The following is an 18078-nucleotide window of genomic DNA, read 5'->3' on the forward strand; positions in this document are numbered from 1 at the left end:
CCAGGATACAGGTCTGAGAGTACAGCTGATTGACAACTCAAGGTAAACGGAAAGGTAGAAGCAATTCAGTTTAATGTTCACCTTCTTACTAGAGAATCTGGGCCTATAGTTGTGGAAAATATCATTAATTTAACATGTTTCCTATAGTTTTGCTAGATTTCTAACCTTCTTCATGCATTTGAGGGCAGTAGGCAGGGAAAAAAATTGGTAGTTTACAACTAGATTTCTGTAATGTAAATCTTAGCACTTTTTCTTTAATCCCCTCCCTTTTTTCTAGCTACTCAAAGGCTTTCTTTTCATTCCCTCCAAGACAGTGTGTTTGGAAAGTAATTCCTTAGAATATATTAGCAATATGAATTATTCATTTCTCAGAATTAAATAATTTTAATAACTGAATTTTAATCAACTTTTTAAATTTGCTATTTTAAGATTATTGAAGGCCACAGAAACAAGAAGAAGTAATAAACCATTCAGTCAACTAAGGTACTTTCAGAGGAATCTGGCCCTGAGGCCAGAGAGAAATATCAACAGATTAAAAATTAGCCTAAGGAAAGATTCCATCAATGTTATCCCCATCTATTACAGATTATATCTTTATTGTTATCATTTATTTTATATTGATTGATTGCAAAAATCTTAAATTTATATATGTTTAGCTTATTCACATTTTGAGAGATCAATATTAATCTTTAAATGTGTACCATGACTTAAAGCATAACAATAAGCATAATTGAACTGTAAACAACTTATTTTAACTGATTAATTAATGCAACTAGAAAAATTTCCCCATCAGAAAAATAATCCCAAGGATATTTTCATATTTTACAGGTAATCTAAAGAAAGCATCTCAATTATTCTAATCTTTATTTGGAGGGATTCATTAAAAAGTAATTTTTATAGCAGTAAACTTATAATAGCTTCAATATGTAAAGAACATATTCAAATGTTTAAGAATTTGAACATTTGCACTGATGGGCAACTTTTGTTACAACATCATATGTGCCAAGAATCAAGATGCCTTTGGAGAATCCAGCTTCACAATTCTTGCAAACTTGTTCAGTGTACCCAAATCAATCACATACAGCTATAATTCACCATTACTGACAACAGAGAAGAGAGCAAATCATGAATAAAATCTAAAGAAAGAAATTTTGGTGAACAGCTAGGAAAACAGTGAACCATTTAATTCCTATTGATACAGCTGGTGGCCCAATAAATCTCAGACATATTTTACAGTGGATGCATCACTGGAGTGAGCATTGCTGACTACAAGGGGACAGCTACTTCAAGCTGTAATTTCAGTAGTGCTGACCCTTGCCAAAGCATGATATGAATGAATTCTGTCTAATCACAAGCAAACTCATTATATAACTCTTTCTTTTCCTGTTCTTTTATCTACTTCTCCATGAGTCACAAATAACATATCTTTCCATCCTTAAATGGCTTCTCACAGATGCACATTCATAACCAACACAATACCAGATCATTCATACCACAATATATGTGACTAATGAAAACAAGTATATTTAACTGCCTTAAAACGATTAAATGTTATAATAGAGTTAAATCATGAGTTTAGAAAATTAATCCCTTATGTTGTAATTTCAAACAATGCAGTGTAGGGGACCAGTTCTAGGATCTTTACCAATGGCGCTAAAATCTGACTTAATACACAGTTATATATCTTAGCTCTGTTTTTTTTAATAAAATATTTTTCTTTCTACACATCTGTGTGAACATAAGGGAATTAGAGATCACAGCTTAGTACACTGTCATAATGAATATGAAATACTGAAGTTTAGTTTACATGCAAAATTATTATTATTGTCATTCTTTTCAAAGAGACAATGATCTCATCATTTGCTTAACTGAATTAGTATATTGATCTTGTATATGCCCTAACACATGACATACCTCCACAATTGCACATCTTTATAGAATGGACACCTATGTGTTCCATGCACTTTTAATGTTTTATCACATTGTTGAATCAAGCCTCTTACTTCTTGGTCAGTGAGACAGGAGACTAAGTCTACTATAAATATGTTAACAAAGAATTTGCCCTTGGTTAATTACAGTAAATAAAAAAAACAAGATATTGATGGACTTCTGGAGAGTAAACGATGTACAAGTTTATCTTTGAATTAATCACATGCTTGCTGTACCAAGACAATGATTAAAAAAAGAAAGAAAACTCAGTTTCCTTTCTATCCATATCTGATTTATCACAATTCTATGCTCTTAAAGGGAATATAGCTGTGATACCCTATTCATTTGCAATAATTCTTGTTTAATAATAGACAGGTTCTATTGACTTCTAACTCAGCACAGAGCATTATAAGCATGCTCCATGAAGTGTTTTACATTGCCTGTACAGCAATCCTATGAAGTAGGCACTATTTACTTTTCAGATGCAAAAACTATTTAGAAGGGTTAACTAATTAAGATGGTGAATATTAGTACCACTTTCGGCTGACAAAAAGTGGTGTCTTTTATGAAGACAAAGTGGGCCTTTTTATTAATACTACAGTATGTTGCCACTGTGTAAATGCTTGAAGCAGGAACTACTTTACAGATTGGGTTATTTTCATTCTCCGTGAGAGCTTATCAGAGGTGTAATTCAATGTGAAAGTTCTTTATGCCATGAGTCATGAAGAGTATGTCTGTATTACAGTATTTTGATTTTTAAGAAGTCCAATTAGATAAATGTTTTAAAAATTTATCTTAGTAATAACATGGAGTTCTTAGCTTTCTTTAAAATAAAATGAGTCATTGAAATAAGGACACATGTACTTCATTGAAAGGGTTTATTGACCTTGTGATCCATTTCTGTGAGATCTATGGAAACCTTAAAAAGATTTTCAGGTTTCCTACCCTGAGTTGCATCATATCTTCAGGAAAGAAAGTTTTCAGCTGTCATCATTGCCCTCATTTGTAGCAGTGGTGTATTGAGCAAGCACATCTTTTACATCCTGTATTCTCTGGTAGATGCTAGAAACCTTATTTTATTTTTTTTCAGAAACTGTCCATTTGGCAAAGTTTCATAGTGTAGTTCACAAAGTTCAGAATCTAGACCAAGGTCAACATGCTTATTTACCACAGTGTTTTCCTATGTAGCTTTTCTAGGATGAATTTCTTCATGATTTACTTCCTATTACTACCCCTCACTCTTCTTTATTGTTTTAATTATTTATCATGGCACCTTTATCATTGTCCATCATTTTGAGGAGGGAGGGTGGTGATCAAACGTCTTTGAAGTTCTAAAGTTTCACTGCAGCTAACTGTCTTCACTAAGGCTATTAAAGTAACTCTCTGATTTACTCATTTTTTGTAATAAGACTTTGTACAAAACCAAACTTCCCAGTCTGGATGGCAAGAGAGGAAGAAGGTCTTTGTGGCTATTGTCATGTAACTAAGAAAGCTTGAATCTTGATTAGGCTTGTTGGGTGCCAAGTGCAGAGGTTCTGTTGCTTGCACCTGCAGAGCCTGGAGTTTTGGGTAAAGAACCTTTAATTATCTTCATCCTGAAATGACTGGCTAAACAATGACAGGAAATATCCCACTGAGTAAATGAAAAGGGAAGACTCCTTTTCTATGAGCATCTAATCACACAGGTGCTAAATATCCCTTCTTGACCCTTTCACTGCTGGTCTTCCTCATCATCTGTTCTTTGCTGTTTCCTGCATTTGTCTAATAACATTCATCTGAAACTGTATTTTTTGTTCAGTATACAATTGCTTCAGTTTATAGCCATATACAACTTGATACAAGGGTAGGATGCCTAATTTCAGCATTGCGATGGAATCAGTCTATTCCAGAGGATGCCACTGTACTCATGAATTCGAGGAATCCAAGTAATCACCTTCTTTGCCGCTTTGGTGTAATTAAAAAAGTTACATTTGACTAGAACAGCAACAACAACAAATAGATTTCCATAGAAAGAAAAAAAAAAAAAACAGTTCCAGAAATAAAAATGCTTGCATATGCACATGTTTACACTCCTACTCCCACTTCTATTCCAGGACCAAAATTCACAGAACAACACAGTATGATTGGAAAAGAAATAAGCTCTGGGAGCAACTACTCAGGGTTTATCATTTGATTGTCTTTTCTAGGAAAAGCCCAAGATGATTTCCTAAAACATGGAACATTTCAGGGGAAGCTGAGTGCTTTGTACAACTTTACTGAGCACACGTAAAATTCACTGTTATAGCTCCAGTTAGAGATGTACTTAGCCATAATTGTTGTGAGGTATATATTTCTGGCAAAAAAAAAAAAAAAATGGCCATATCCTTCTGATGCAAATAATTACATCACATAAAACTCGTTAGCACCTTATAGCTCATGAGCACAGAAGTTAGTTAAAGCAGTGATGACAGTAGACTTGAAAAGTCATGTATCACATAACAGAGGATGTGGAATAGACCTTAGACATCTACTTCTCCTACTGTCCACAATATCCAGAATATGCCCCACAGAATATTTGGCCCTCAAGAACTCAGTATAAAATGCTCTGTAATTCTGTGGTCTCATAAATTTGGAAAAGGTCCATACTGTGAGATTCACAAGGAATACATGAGCATCACAGTCTCTGAGATATGCTCTAGAAAAGAAAACTATTGGGTTTGATTAGACATTTCAGTGGCCACAGAACTCTTATTTATACAAAGTAATAGGATTCAGAATGGTATAAACTTGGAATTTCACTAAACATGTCTTCTCACTGCCAGTTAACTCAAATGAGTTGACTCAAGTCCAGTGTGGCCAATGATCTATTTAATTACTTTTTCTCTCAATTCCTGCCTTTTCTATGGATTGGCCAATGATTTTCTCATCATCCTAAAGACTACAACAGGCTTCTAGCCATTCTGCCAGTTTCCTCTCCTGCCTCTATGCAGACCATGTTCCACACAGTGGCCAAAAATCTGTATAAAATGTTAATCAACTCATGTTATACATCTGCTCAAAATCTCCACAACTTCATCTTAGAATAAAATTCAAAGGCCTTACCATCAACTACCAGACCCTCTGAATCTGAGTTCCAGCTGCCTATCCAACCTTCTCTTCTGGATTCTTCTGCTCACTTAATCTGCTCAAGTCACATTGACTGTTTTGCTGCTCCTCAAACCTGTTAAGCATGTTTCTACCTCAGTAGTTTCCCCTCAGGGTCTTTGAGTTTTCTTTTTTTCTTTTATTTTAATAATTTCTATAAAAAACTATATGATTTCTTTCCTCACATTGTTTAATTCTCTGCTCAAATTCTCTTCTTTATCAATAAGTAGCTCTGTAACTCCACCACATAAAATAACCCACCTTGCATTCCTTTTTCTTTCATCTTGCTCAATTTCCATCTTAGTTTGTATCACTCCCTTACTGTTTATTTATTTACTGTTTGCACATTCATGTACATGTATGCATACATACAAACTCAAGAATCTTAGTCTCATGAGGCCAGGGATGTTATATTTTTTTATTAATGTAGTCTTCAATAAAAAGTACCTGTTGAGTTGATGAAGGAATGAAGAATAAATAAACAGGGTGGATCTGCTTCCTCTTGTACAGTCATTTTCAAAAAAGGCAGAATAATATGCATAAAGGTTCATTCATGTCCCAAAGAAAAATCAATACTGTTTTCAAGTTCAAGTTTATAATTTTAGCCTCAAAATGAAATGTATTTGAGACTTCCCTCTCCATATTGATTACTTACACCCCATGGCCCTTTAATTCTCTAACACATAAAACACTCTCAGGACCTTTTCTTACTCACAGTGTTAATTCCTATTTCATTCTTTATGTAGGCTTCCATATGTCATTTTAGTATCTTTCTGTTTTTCAGTGTCCATTTCAGCAGCCTGTGAACCCTCTAGACAACATGATCATGTCCCTTTAACTTGTATGTTTACCAAGTGTTGAGCTAAATGCACACTGTACTGCATAAAAGGCTTTTAATGACAAATTAGATTTTTATTTAGGTTCATTACGCCTGGGTTTTCAGGCCATGTTCTGGATTTCATGATTTTGTTTGTAATGAGTCATGGCCCCCTTGACAGACAAGGGAGTAATTAAACTAGCTAGGTTTTCAATAGAAACTTGTGATGGATCTCCTGTTGCATATGTTATTTCATCTCCAATAATAGTTGGATATCATAAAAGATTATGGTCTCATAGGGTGACAGAGAGAGAAATACATGAAAGTCTGTGAGAACAGAGTGAAAATACAATCTTACCTATATCTCTTACAAGCAAAACAATGTCATAATAATTGACAATAAGTGGGTTTTTATTTGTAGATATCTTTTGTATTGTTATTGCCTTATAAGAGGGGGTGTGCATCTTTACCTAACAAAGTTAAAACTCATTAAGTGGTTCTTCATGTTGAATTAGAGAGTATGTATGTGTTTGTATTTGTGTATATATAAATGTGCTTATGTATATTCTTTTTTTTAAAGTGTTTTTTTATTTTATTATAGTTTTTAATTTTTTTAATTTTAAAATCTTTAATTCTTACATGTGTTCCCAAACATATGTATATTCTTTTATTTCCTTATTCAAACGTCTCAAATTATTTTTGCCAAGTTATTAGCAAAACATCTATAAAAATATTTCTTTTCAAATATCTTTCTAATTGAGTCTACTATTAAAAATAAAAATACCATAGAGAAATAGAGGTGCTATAAATTCAAAGTAAAGTATCACCCTTAACAATAAATGATTAATCTGCTCAGGTATTTTTAAAAGGAAAGACAGTTCTGTTGGAAGAGGGTTTACAGTTTTTATATTCAGTACATATTGAAAAATCATTATTGCTTTCTAAAGAAACTTGAAATATATCCAAAGTGCACAACTAGTGAAGTCTTTTGTCTGAATGAATTAGTATTTGCATATTCCACGTTCCTGTTATATTGAACTTTCTCATAGTGTTATTGAAATATGTACTTTGCTAAGTGTAGACTGATAGAAAAGAAAATATTTATGGAAAAATAGAGGCATACAAAACTGGAAAAATAAAAAATAGGAAAAATCTAGATGACCTTGCAATTGGTGATGACCTTTTAGATACCAAAGGCGTAATTCATGGAAAAAAAAATAGTTGATAAATTGATTAGAATTTTTGGCTCTGTGAATCACACTATCAAGATAATGAAAATACAAGCCACAGACTGAAAAATATTTGCAAAAGATGCATCTGATAAGAGACTGTTATCCACAATATATAAAGAATACTTAAAACTCAATAAAAAATAATATAAACAATTGAAGTAAAAAGTGGACCAAAGAAGATGTATAAATGACAAAGCAGCACATAAAAAGACACTTCACATCATGTCATTAGTGAAATGCAAATTAAAATAGAGATACCACTACAAACCTACTAGAATGAACAAAATCTGAAACACTAACTCCAAATGCTGATGAGAACATGGAACAACAGGAATTCTCATACATAGTTGGTAGGTATGCAAACTTTGTAAGGCAGTTTGTAAGTTTCTTACAAAACTAAACATATTCTTATCCTATACTCTAGCAATTGTACTTCTTGGTATTTACCCAAAGGAGTCGAAAACTTACATCCACACAGAAAAATGGATGTTTATAGTGGCTTTCCATGTGATTGCCCATGCTTAAAGCAACCAAGAAATTCTTTAGCAGGTGGATGGATAAATAAACTGTGGTACATACAGACAGTGAAATATTATTCAGTGCTAAAATGAAATGAAAAGACACGGAGAAAACTTAAATAAACTTAAAGCATATTACTAAGTGAAAGAAGCCAGTATCAAGCCAATATGAAACATATGAAACATGTTATATGACCCCAACTACATAACATTCTGGAAAAGGCAAAACTATTAACAGAATTAAAAAATCAGTGATTGACAGTAGAGGGGGAGTAAAAATGAGTAAGCAGATTTAGGAGCATTTAAAAATAGAATTTTAAAGACAGTGAAAATATTTTAAATAAAACAGCTTATGCGTACAACTCCTAAACTCATCTACTTAACTGTTGAACCCATCTCAGTCAATGGGTATTTCTAACCTTCTACCTAAGCCAAATAAAATTACCCTTTTTTTTTTTTTTTTTTTTACATCTGTCAAAAAATCCTGTTGGCTCCAACTTCGCAACATACCTCAAAGCCAGTAACTTTCCACTACCTCAGGTGCTACCACCGTAGTCTGAGCTGTCAACATCACTTGCCTTACTTACTGTAGCAGCTTTCATCCTGGCCTCATGATAATCTTTTCTCAACACAGCAGCCCGAGTGATGTGATACTACTAACACATAAATATGGAATTTAGAAAGATGGTAATGATAACCCTGTATGCGAGACAGCAAAAGAGACACAGATGTATAGAACGGACTTTTGGACTCTGAGGGAGAGGGAGAGGGTGGGATGATTTGGGAGAATGGCACTGAAACATGTATACTATCATGTAAGAAACGAATTGCCAATCTATGTTCGATACAGGATACAGGATGCTTGGGACTGGTGCACGGGGATGATCCAGAGAGATGATATGGGGTGGGAGGTGGGAGGGGGGTTCAGGATTGAGAACTCATGTACACCCGTGGTGGATTCATGTCAATGTATGGCAAAACCAATACAGTATTGTAAAGTAAAATAAGGTAAAAATAAAAATTTTTTTAAAAATAAAACAAAAGCCAGATTATGCCCCCCCTCTGTAGTGGTTCACCATCTCATTCAGAGTAGAAACCAAGTCCTTAAAATTGCCCTCAAGGTCCTATCTAATCTTCCATCCTTTGGCTCCATACATTATTCAGGGTTCTCACAGAAAAATAAAAACAATATTTATGTGTGTATCTACATATACGTACATACACACAAACATATATGCTGCTGCTGCTAAGTCGCTTCAGTCGTGTCCGACTCTGCGACCCCATAGACTGCAGCCCACCAGGCTCCTCTGTCCCTGGGATTCTCCAGGCAAGAATACTGGAGTGGGTTGCCATTTCCTTCTCCAGCAAACATATATACACACATGTATATGTTAATCCCTCAGTCGCATCTGTCTCTTTGTGACCCCATGGACTGTAAGCTTGCAAGTCTCCTCTGTCCATAGAATTCTCCAGGCAAGAATACTGGAGTGAGTAGCCATTCCCTTCTCCTATGTTGCAATGAATATTTTTAAGCATCATTTTGTGCCAGGCACTGTGCTTTGACTTCTGAATAAACAGAGATAAATCAGATATTTATCCTGTCTTTAGGCAGCTGACAAGGAATTCTGGTGTATCCATCATTACAAGACACAAAGTATATGTTATGAGAGATTTAGAGAAACTATTCTGAAAAAAGGAGAGCTATTTCCTGCCAGAGCAACAAGGAAGAGTAAGGAGATAGTGACCCCAAAATTTGGGCCTTGAATCTGTGGAAATGGGAAAGGATAGCATTCCAGGTAGAAGGAAACACATTTTTAAAAATCACTAACATGATAGGGAGTAAGGAAAAACAGAATAGGAAGAGTTCAGACTTTGAGTCAACATGCCTGACATGAAATCCAAACTCTGCAGCTAAGTAGCTGTGTGACCTCAGACAAATTATTTAACCTCTCTGAGTTTCAGTTCTCACATTTGTAAAATTGGGATAATGCCATCTAGCTTAGAGCATTACTGTGAGGAAATCGCGAACATAAAGCATGGAGCCACCATGACTGGCTCCCAGCTGTCACTCAGTGAATGAGAGCTATTATTGAAGTGCAGTTTGACTGGAGTACAGATGAAGTGTTCCCCTCAACAATGCCATTTTTCCAATAGAAAGCAAGGCCAAAATGTATTGCATTTACTCTGCACTCCCTAGGAACATTTGTCTATTGTCCAACTTGAAAAATGAAGCTGAAAATGACTAGTCTCATATGAGAAGCTAAAACACTGAAAATGTGATGCATTGGTCTATCAGGCATAAGATTGCTTTGAATATAGAAGGAATAAAAATATGTGTGATATATTTCGGTTGAAGATTATTTTAACTAACCCACCAGTTTCTTTCTTTCTTTGTTTCTTTTTCAGTTGCTCCTACAATTCAGGAAATTAAATCTGGCACCGTGGCCCCCGGACGCAGTGGATTGATAAGATGCGAAGGTGCAGGTGTGCCGCCTCCGGCCTTTGAATGGTACAAAGGGGAGAAGAAGTAAGGACTTTGTGATTATTACTCTGTTTCAAGCACTTTGAGCTAATGTGTTTGTGTTTCAGATATTTACTTTAAGCAGTTTCTTTAACTGGCTTGAATGATTCTTAGCAGCCTTCTCTAGGGCACGAAGAGGCCCACGTGGGAGGGATGAGTAGCTAATAGCATCCAGAAGAAATGTCCACTTTGGTTTATATGATCTCAGAAATGCCAGCAAATCCCCCATCACTGATGCCTTTCATTTCCACCTCTCCCCTTGGAGCCAGCACACCATTGCTCTTTCTGGAAACCATGTTTACTTGGGAAATAAACCAGCTCTTAAAGGACTTGGGCCCAGCTTCTGTGAGAGCACTCCAAAAGCAATCAGAGCTGCTGACTCTGCCTGGCTTCCTTGATCAGCCTAACCCTTTTACCTGCCTCCCTCTCCCTCAAGACATTTTAACATTTTGTTTTTATAGAATATGGCATTTCAGGTATTCTATCACTAAAGGGACTGTAGAGGATAAACTGCATGGCTGAAGGACTAACGAAGGGGATTTTCGGGCTACTCTAACATCAGCTCTATATGAATGTCCCCTTGAGGTGCTTCTGGAAGCCTTAGCAAGAGCTGTTGAACAAGAGAAGACAAGACTTAAGGATTTTCTCTTTACTTTTAACCAGTGGGCTCATTCAGACCTCTTCACCTGTTCTTATCAAACCAACAAAGAAGTATGGGACCCCTGTGGATTAAAATGGAAGATATAATACAGAGGAGAGGATATCATCTACTATATATATATATATATAATGGCTTCAAAATTAAGAAGGGAATGTATTCTAGAAAATATTAGCTTGGACCATATGAAATTTATGTTTTTTTTCAGTCAAAAAGGCTAAATATTGGCCATGCCATACTGTTCAACATAAACATATGGGGTTTATTAGGTGTCATGTCTCATAACTAATTATAGCTAAGTGTCTGAATAGGAAACAGGTGAAATCACATAAGAACTTAGATGTTGCCACAATGGATGAAAATAGATGTGACATGAGTAGGTACTTTGTTTCTTAAACTGTAATCAAAAGAGGATTTATGGGAAATATTCTCCTTCAACATCAGCCTTAACAATAAAACAATAAAAGATATCCCCATAACTATCTTATTTGTTTTGGATAACTGATAGTGGATTCACCTAAAAATTTTTTGCAGTTATTTTATATGTAACCTCTTCTACAATTTGGGCTACTTAATTTCTAATTCTTTTTGCTAATTAATTATTGTTTTTATTAATTTGAAATGTTGGTGGCTTTTGGAAGCTCCCCTATATTTTTATATACCTAAAATTAGGTAAACTCATCTGTGGTCACCCTCATGCCAACCCTACAAGATTATATATCTGGCAATATAACCTTCCTCAGATTCTGATAATCCAAGTTAAGAAGTTTTCAGTTTGTGATGATCAATAGAGGTAAACATCTAGAAGCATGGTTTCTCAATCCTTTGAAAATTATGAAACCCTTTGTTCAAATATAATCCTTTTTGAAAGTCCACTAAGTAATATCTGTGAAAGTAGGGGTGAATGGAGCCTCAGTTCTATCTCCTCAGAGCCCCCCTTCCATTAGGATGTCCTTGTAATTCCTTCCCCCATCCCTGGTTCTCCACAAAGCACACTTTTTAAAAAGTAGCTTAAATTATTTTACATATCTTTCAAATTCACTTTTGAAACTGTGTCATGCCTTTCTGAAAGGTTAATGAGCAAGATTATTCTTAGTAGCACAAGTGAGAACTCCTTTGTTAGAGTCCATTTTATTTCTACTTTTTTTTTTTTGCTATATCTCTGTCTTCCACTTTCCTAAATTCAGTGACCATTGTTAAAAAGACTACAACAATCCTCATCCCACTTGCTTGGCCTATACCAAAGACAGAAAAGAGCCAAGTGGTGTCTGCAGTTGTAGCTTCAGTGTTTTGTTTTGTTTTTTTCCTCAAGTGGGGAGATGGACTATTTAACTTTTCAAAGGAGTTTAGAACCGCTGCTAAAATAGGTTGATTAATTCTCCCCAATAAGAGCCCTTCCCTAATACACTCATTCACAGAAAAAAATCTAGCAGCTGTGAAAATCAAACGCACTTTCAAAGGCAAATATATATTTTATTTAAGAATGAAGCATACATTTACCATTTGTTAGAGTTGTATTTTGAAGAAATATCCAAATTCTCAAATACCACTAGAATATATAAATCTATCTTCTCAAAATTACAAAAAAGCAAATTTGAATATATATAGGGAGTGAGAGAAAGAAAACTTCTGCTGGTCGAATGATTGTTGTTACACTCACTAAGTGCATCTACCATGCTACCTTCAGGGCCCAGGACATTTAAAATATTTATTTTATCAAAATGAAAAGTTATGTGATAAGCACTTGCTATTTAACATTAACCCATTTTATTTTCACAATAAACCTATAAGAAAGATAGTATTTTTATCCTTACCTTTTGCTGAAGAGAAATCAAAGCACAGTGTATTTATAATAAGTACTTTGCACAAGTCTATAGTTAATGACAGAGCTGGAATTTGAACCCAAGAAGTCTCGCAAATATTCAGATGGAGTTCATGGATTTAACCTCTATACTGTGACACCTAGTATGATCATGGGACCTCAGGATCTATCAAAATTAGTTTGAAATGTCAATGTTAAATGCCAGGATAAAGGCATTTCAGGTAACTTATCAGCAAAATAAGACTGAACATAGAAACAGTCGCTTATACTTTCTCAATTGGTTTAGTCAAAGACACAGAAATAATGGAGTCAAGGTAACTAGACAGAAAAGGAACAGATACAGCATGTTTTCAGGTTGTTTTCTTGACCTCAAGGTTGTTAACAGAAGCATGAAGCTGTCAAAGACTCTCTTGGAACAGAACAGAGTTTTTACAAGATCTGGAGAAGTTTTATTTTCTTAGTTTTATTTCCTTTTATACTTGAGGCTTGAAAAATATTCAGAAATAACTTACTCTCTTCATATACTTTTGTGCATACATGCTCAGTTATGCCCAACTCTCTGCTACCCCATAGCCCACCAGGCTCCTCTGTCCATGGAATTTTCCAGGCAAGAATACTATAGTAGGTTGCATTTCCTACTCTAGGGGATCTTCCTGACCCAGGAATCAAACTCGTGTCTCTGGCAGCTCCTGCATAGGCAGGTGGATTCTTTACCCCTGGCACCACCTGGGAAGCTCATGTACTTTAAGAGATGTTTATAAAAATTCATCTTGCTTAAGTCAAGATTTTCAAAGCCAGATTTTCACTCAGATAAATATGAGCAAATAAACACAAACAAATAGGAGGAAATACCTGATCATCTCTAATCTTATCTTTGCCTATATTGTACCATATCCTGTAAAATCCTCTTCTGTGCACTGAGAATAATCTGCTTGAAAACTTAAAAAAAAAAAAAAAAGATCTTGTAAAATTAAGCACAATTTAAAGACAAGGAAGAAACATTACCAAGGATAAATTACTTCCCAGGACCTTTACATTCTATCTCATTTATTCTTCAGACCTCTCTGAGGTATGATTTATTATTTTCAATTTACTGAAGACAAAACTAAAACATAAGAAACTTAACTTGTCTAAGAGCAGTCACATAAAAGATGCTATCAGGACACATTTTACGTTTGTCAGCCTCTCAACCTATGTTCTGTCCTTTGTTTACATTGCCATTATTAGTTTTCTGTTGCTAAGTAACAACCCCAAATTTAGCATCTTCAAACAGTAAGCTTTTGTTATCTCAGTATGTCTGGGTCAGGAATCCAGGAGCATTCTTGGTGGAATTCCTAGTGGGGTATGGCTCAGGGTCTCTCACCTGGTTCCCATCAAATGTCACCTGGTGCTGATCCTCTGAAGGCTTCACTAGGACTGGAGGATCAGCTTCTAAGACGGCTCACTCCCATGTCCCACAAACTGGTGCCTGTTATTGACAGATTACTGTTTAGTCATTGTCTTGTCCAATTCTCTTGCAGCCCCATGGACTGCAGCCTACCAGATTCCTCTGTTCATGGGATTTCCCAAGCAAAAATTCTGGAATGGGTTGTCATTTCCTTCTCCAGGGAATCTTCCAAACCTAGGGATCAAACCCAAGTCTCCTGCCTTGGCAAGTGAATTCTTTACCACTGAGCCACCAGGGAAGCAACCATTACTGACAGAAGGTGTCTGTTAATCACTATATAGATGTCTAAATAGGGCTGCTTGACATCTTTATAACAAGACAGTTGACTTTCCCCAGAACTAGTGATTCAAGAGAACACCATAGAAGCTGTTCATGACCTAGTCTGAGAAGTCTCTGTCATTTCTGCAATATATTATTGGTTATAAAAGATGACCCTATTCAAAGAGGGAGAGATTACAGGGGAACATAAACATTAAGAGGTGAGAACCATCAGATGCCATCTTCAAAGATGTCTGTCACACTGTCTCCCTTATGAATGATGTAATTGTTTATACATTAGAAATGTTAGCCATTTGACCTTTAGTTTATAGCACTGTTTGGGTAAGCATCATAGCAATGACTAAAGTGATATATTTGTTATGAAGATATTATTTCTTTGTATAAAATACTCCAGGCTTCCCAAGTGGCACTAGTGGTAAAAAACCTACCTGCTGATGCAGGAGACATAACAGTTGTAGATTTGATCCTGAGTTCTAAGATCCACTGGAGGAGGGCCCAGCAACTCACTCCGGTATTCTTGCCTAGAGAATCCCATGGACAGAGGAGCCTGGAAGGTAATAGTGCGTGGGGTCTCAAAGAGTTGGACACGACTGAAGTGACCTAGCACACATAAAATGGTCACTTTTTTTTAACACTATAGTGACTTTCAGCATACCTGGCAGGGACAAGTCTAGTATGCTAAATTTTACTCTATGTATAAATACATTAAGTGTTAGGAGAACTAGAGTTCAGACTTTGATTATACATAAAACTAAAAATTTAAACATTTTTTTCTCATTTTAAAAATTAATTTATTATAATTGGACACTAATTATTTTGCAATATTGTGGTGGTTTTTGCAGAGAAGAATGATAAGAAATACACTCCTTATATGTAGGGAAAGGACACTTTAAGTAAATAATGTTTTTGATGACATGAAATTAAGTTGATCTATGGCTGGAGAATAGTACATTCACTTAGGAGTAAGACTAAAAACATAAAGTAAATTTTAATAGCCTAAAATTTAAATAGGTATTACAAAAACAGATTTTATATCACTTTATGGATATGATAATACTATCTTGACTTAAATAAGAATTTTGTTATTTGTCTACTTATTTGGATTACCTCCTATTGATTTTTAGCTGTCCTCAAATCCAGGCCTGCAATTTAGAAAGACTTGCCTTCTTATTTTGTATGATGAGTTTAACTGCTCCAGTGTTTTAGAATGATGTATGCTTTATTCACTGCCTATTTTTAAGCAAATGTCCCATTGTGGCTATGCTTTTTAGACTTCTTTATTATCAATAAGGTTTTTTTCCTAATAATTTATCATAATTTAAGTTAAGGATACAAAAGTTACAAATAAGATAAATAAAAATTACATCCATGAATGGAAAACAAATATGTAATAAAAAATTAAAATGATCAATATATCTGTTAATAGCAAATATATAACTAAAATTGAATATATTTGATGATGAGAACTTATAATATTTTGACTTTTTAAGCAATGGATATCAAATTTAGTCTATGAATTTTTGCCATTCTTTCCTACAAATATCCATGTCAGCACACCTCTCACTTCAGAATCCTGTAATTTGTTCAGCTTACACCACTGCTTCAAAGGGAATATGATGAGCAGTACCTTATTGCCTGTTTTAAAGGATTTATTATCTGTGTGCGTAAAACATGCATGCACATGTTACACAATGTACTCAGTTACCACTTAATGGATAGGAAAATGCCTAAAATCAGCCAGGTGGAGTGTGCCAGGTTCACATTACACAGAAGTATGATGACCTTTTTCAATCAGGGTAGGTTTTCACTTGAGGGAATGATGATTTTTTTTACTGCTAGCTTTACAGAGGTGAGGTAAACTTGGAAAATCATAATGAAGTGGAATGACCTTTCCTCTCTGTTTTCCTATTCTTTACTACTGGATCGTCTAGACAGGCCATAAATTTCATCTGAGTTAGAAGGAATATAAGAGGGAGGGTCTTCTTCCTTTCTTTTATTTTCAAGGGAACCAGAAAAATGTGTTAAAATATTTCTCTGTGTCTTCATTGATCTTTTTCCTTTGCTGTTTTTCATGTAATTTGTGTGTGTCAAAGTTATGAATACATACATCACATTCGTATAACACTGATTTTCAAAGCATTTTTATATATGGTAATTTAGAAGAAGAAGGACATGTTTGCATTTCACTTATGATAGAATCAACTCTTTAAGCTTTGGGTGCTACTTGAGAGAGGCAGAAAAAGTAAAAGAAAGATAAATATATAATAGTAACAATTAAAATGGCATGAACTCGCTACTCCGCTCAATATATGTTTCAGAAAGACATGCAATGGGAGACATATTCCTGCTACTCCTTCAATCGGTCTTCATTGCTATTTCCTCTGATAGTGTGAGTATATCTCCATTCTCAGTGAGATTTTCAGGTGGAAAATGTGTGTCTAATATAACATGGTTCTAAAACAAAGATCAACTATTTCATCCAGTGCTCAACCATGGAGAATGATGTAAAACAGTATTTCACAACTATTTTAGAATACATATCCCTATGAGTGAAATTTAAACCTTAGCAAAACTACCAAAATATGCATACTTATTTGTAAATTATGTACATGCATTTCTGAATTAGTATATTACATACATTAAATGAGCTAAAACAGATAAAATTTAGGAGATGAGATATAAATGAAACTTAAATGGACATTTTGTTGTCTTTTTCTTGTACTCTAACAGATCACTGTACTCACCCTGAGGGGCTTGCCTTCCATTCTGGAGACTTTGTAAAGTGTGTTAGTTTAAAGTAAGGAAGTCTAGGGAATTGTCAATGGCAACCCATTGTTGCCTTAGAATTCCACAGACAGAGGAAGCTGGAGGAGTGCAGTCCATGGGGTCACAAAGAGTGGGACATAGCTGAGCGACTGAACACACACGCAAGGGCAGTTTTAATCGTATGCGACTTTTATCCCACATGCTAACTTTGAAGTCTTACATCACATTATATAATCACTGCATATTATCTTACTCATTCCTTGCATAATTCTAACTAGATTATGCCTAAGAAAAATACAATCTCATAAAGGTAAAATGACTTGCTGAAGGGAATTAAAGAATGGGCAGTAAAAATCTAATTTCAAGGAAAAGTTGGGAGGTTGATGAATATGTTTATGGCCTTTATATTGATGGTTTCACTTTATATTGAGGTTATCCAAACTCATTGCGTAGTATATATAAAATACATAGAATTTTATATACATCGATTATACCTCAATAAAGTGACCTTAAAATCAAAACAACCACTCCCCTAATTTCCTGACTCTCATGTCAAGATATCCCTCTTCTAGATTTTATACCATAATTTGATTATTCAGAGGGGTCTAGAATTATAATTCTATACACACATACACTAACACACACACCCTGCCCATCACCCCTCTTGTCCTCTCATTTGCAAGGCTGTTACTATGAGTAAGTCATTACATATGTTGATTTAGAAGGGTACTGGGTCATCTAGATAGGCCATAAATTTCATTACCACCCCACATTAAAAATGATCTTCTCTGCTGACCCGAGATTTTCTTTCTTTGCATCAGGCACTTATCTGTGAGGTAATTTGTGAAATCTGAAAAAGAAATAAGTTCCCACATCGAAAGAACTTGAATTTCTAATATTATCTCATTATTATGTAGCTGTTTATTTTTATTAGTATATTAATTTCATTCTGATGATATTTCATGC

At 34.9% G+C, this 18078-nt stretch overlaps 1 protein-coding gene across 1 annotated transcript in view; it reads left to right on the forward strand.

Annotated features, from left to right (window-relative positions):
* The window catches only part of NEGR1 (neuronal growth regulator 1), a 1004973-nt gene that overhangs the window by 771282 nt on the left and 215613 nt on the right, over positions 1-18078 (forward strand). Inside the window, exon 5 of the mRNA XM_052637140.1 lies at positions 10026-10146. Coding sequence (XP_052493100.1) covers positions 10026-10146 — 121 coding nt within the window. The remainder of the gene's footprint in view (positions 1-10025; positions 10147-18078) is intronic.

The sequence above is a fragment of the Budorcas taxicolor genome, chromosome 3 (assembly GCF_023091745.1).
Source record: "Budorcas taxicolor isolate Tak-1 chromosome 3, Takin1.1, whole genome shotgun sequence".
Classification (NCBI taxonomy): Eukaryota; Metazoa; Chordata; class Mammalia; order Artiodactyla; family Bovidae; genus Budorcas; species Budorcas taxicolor.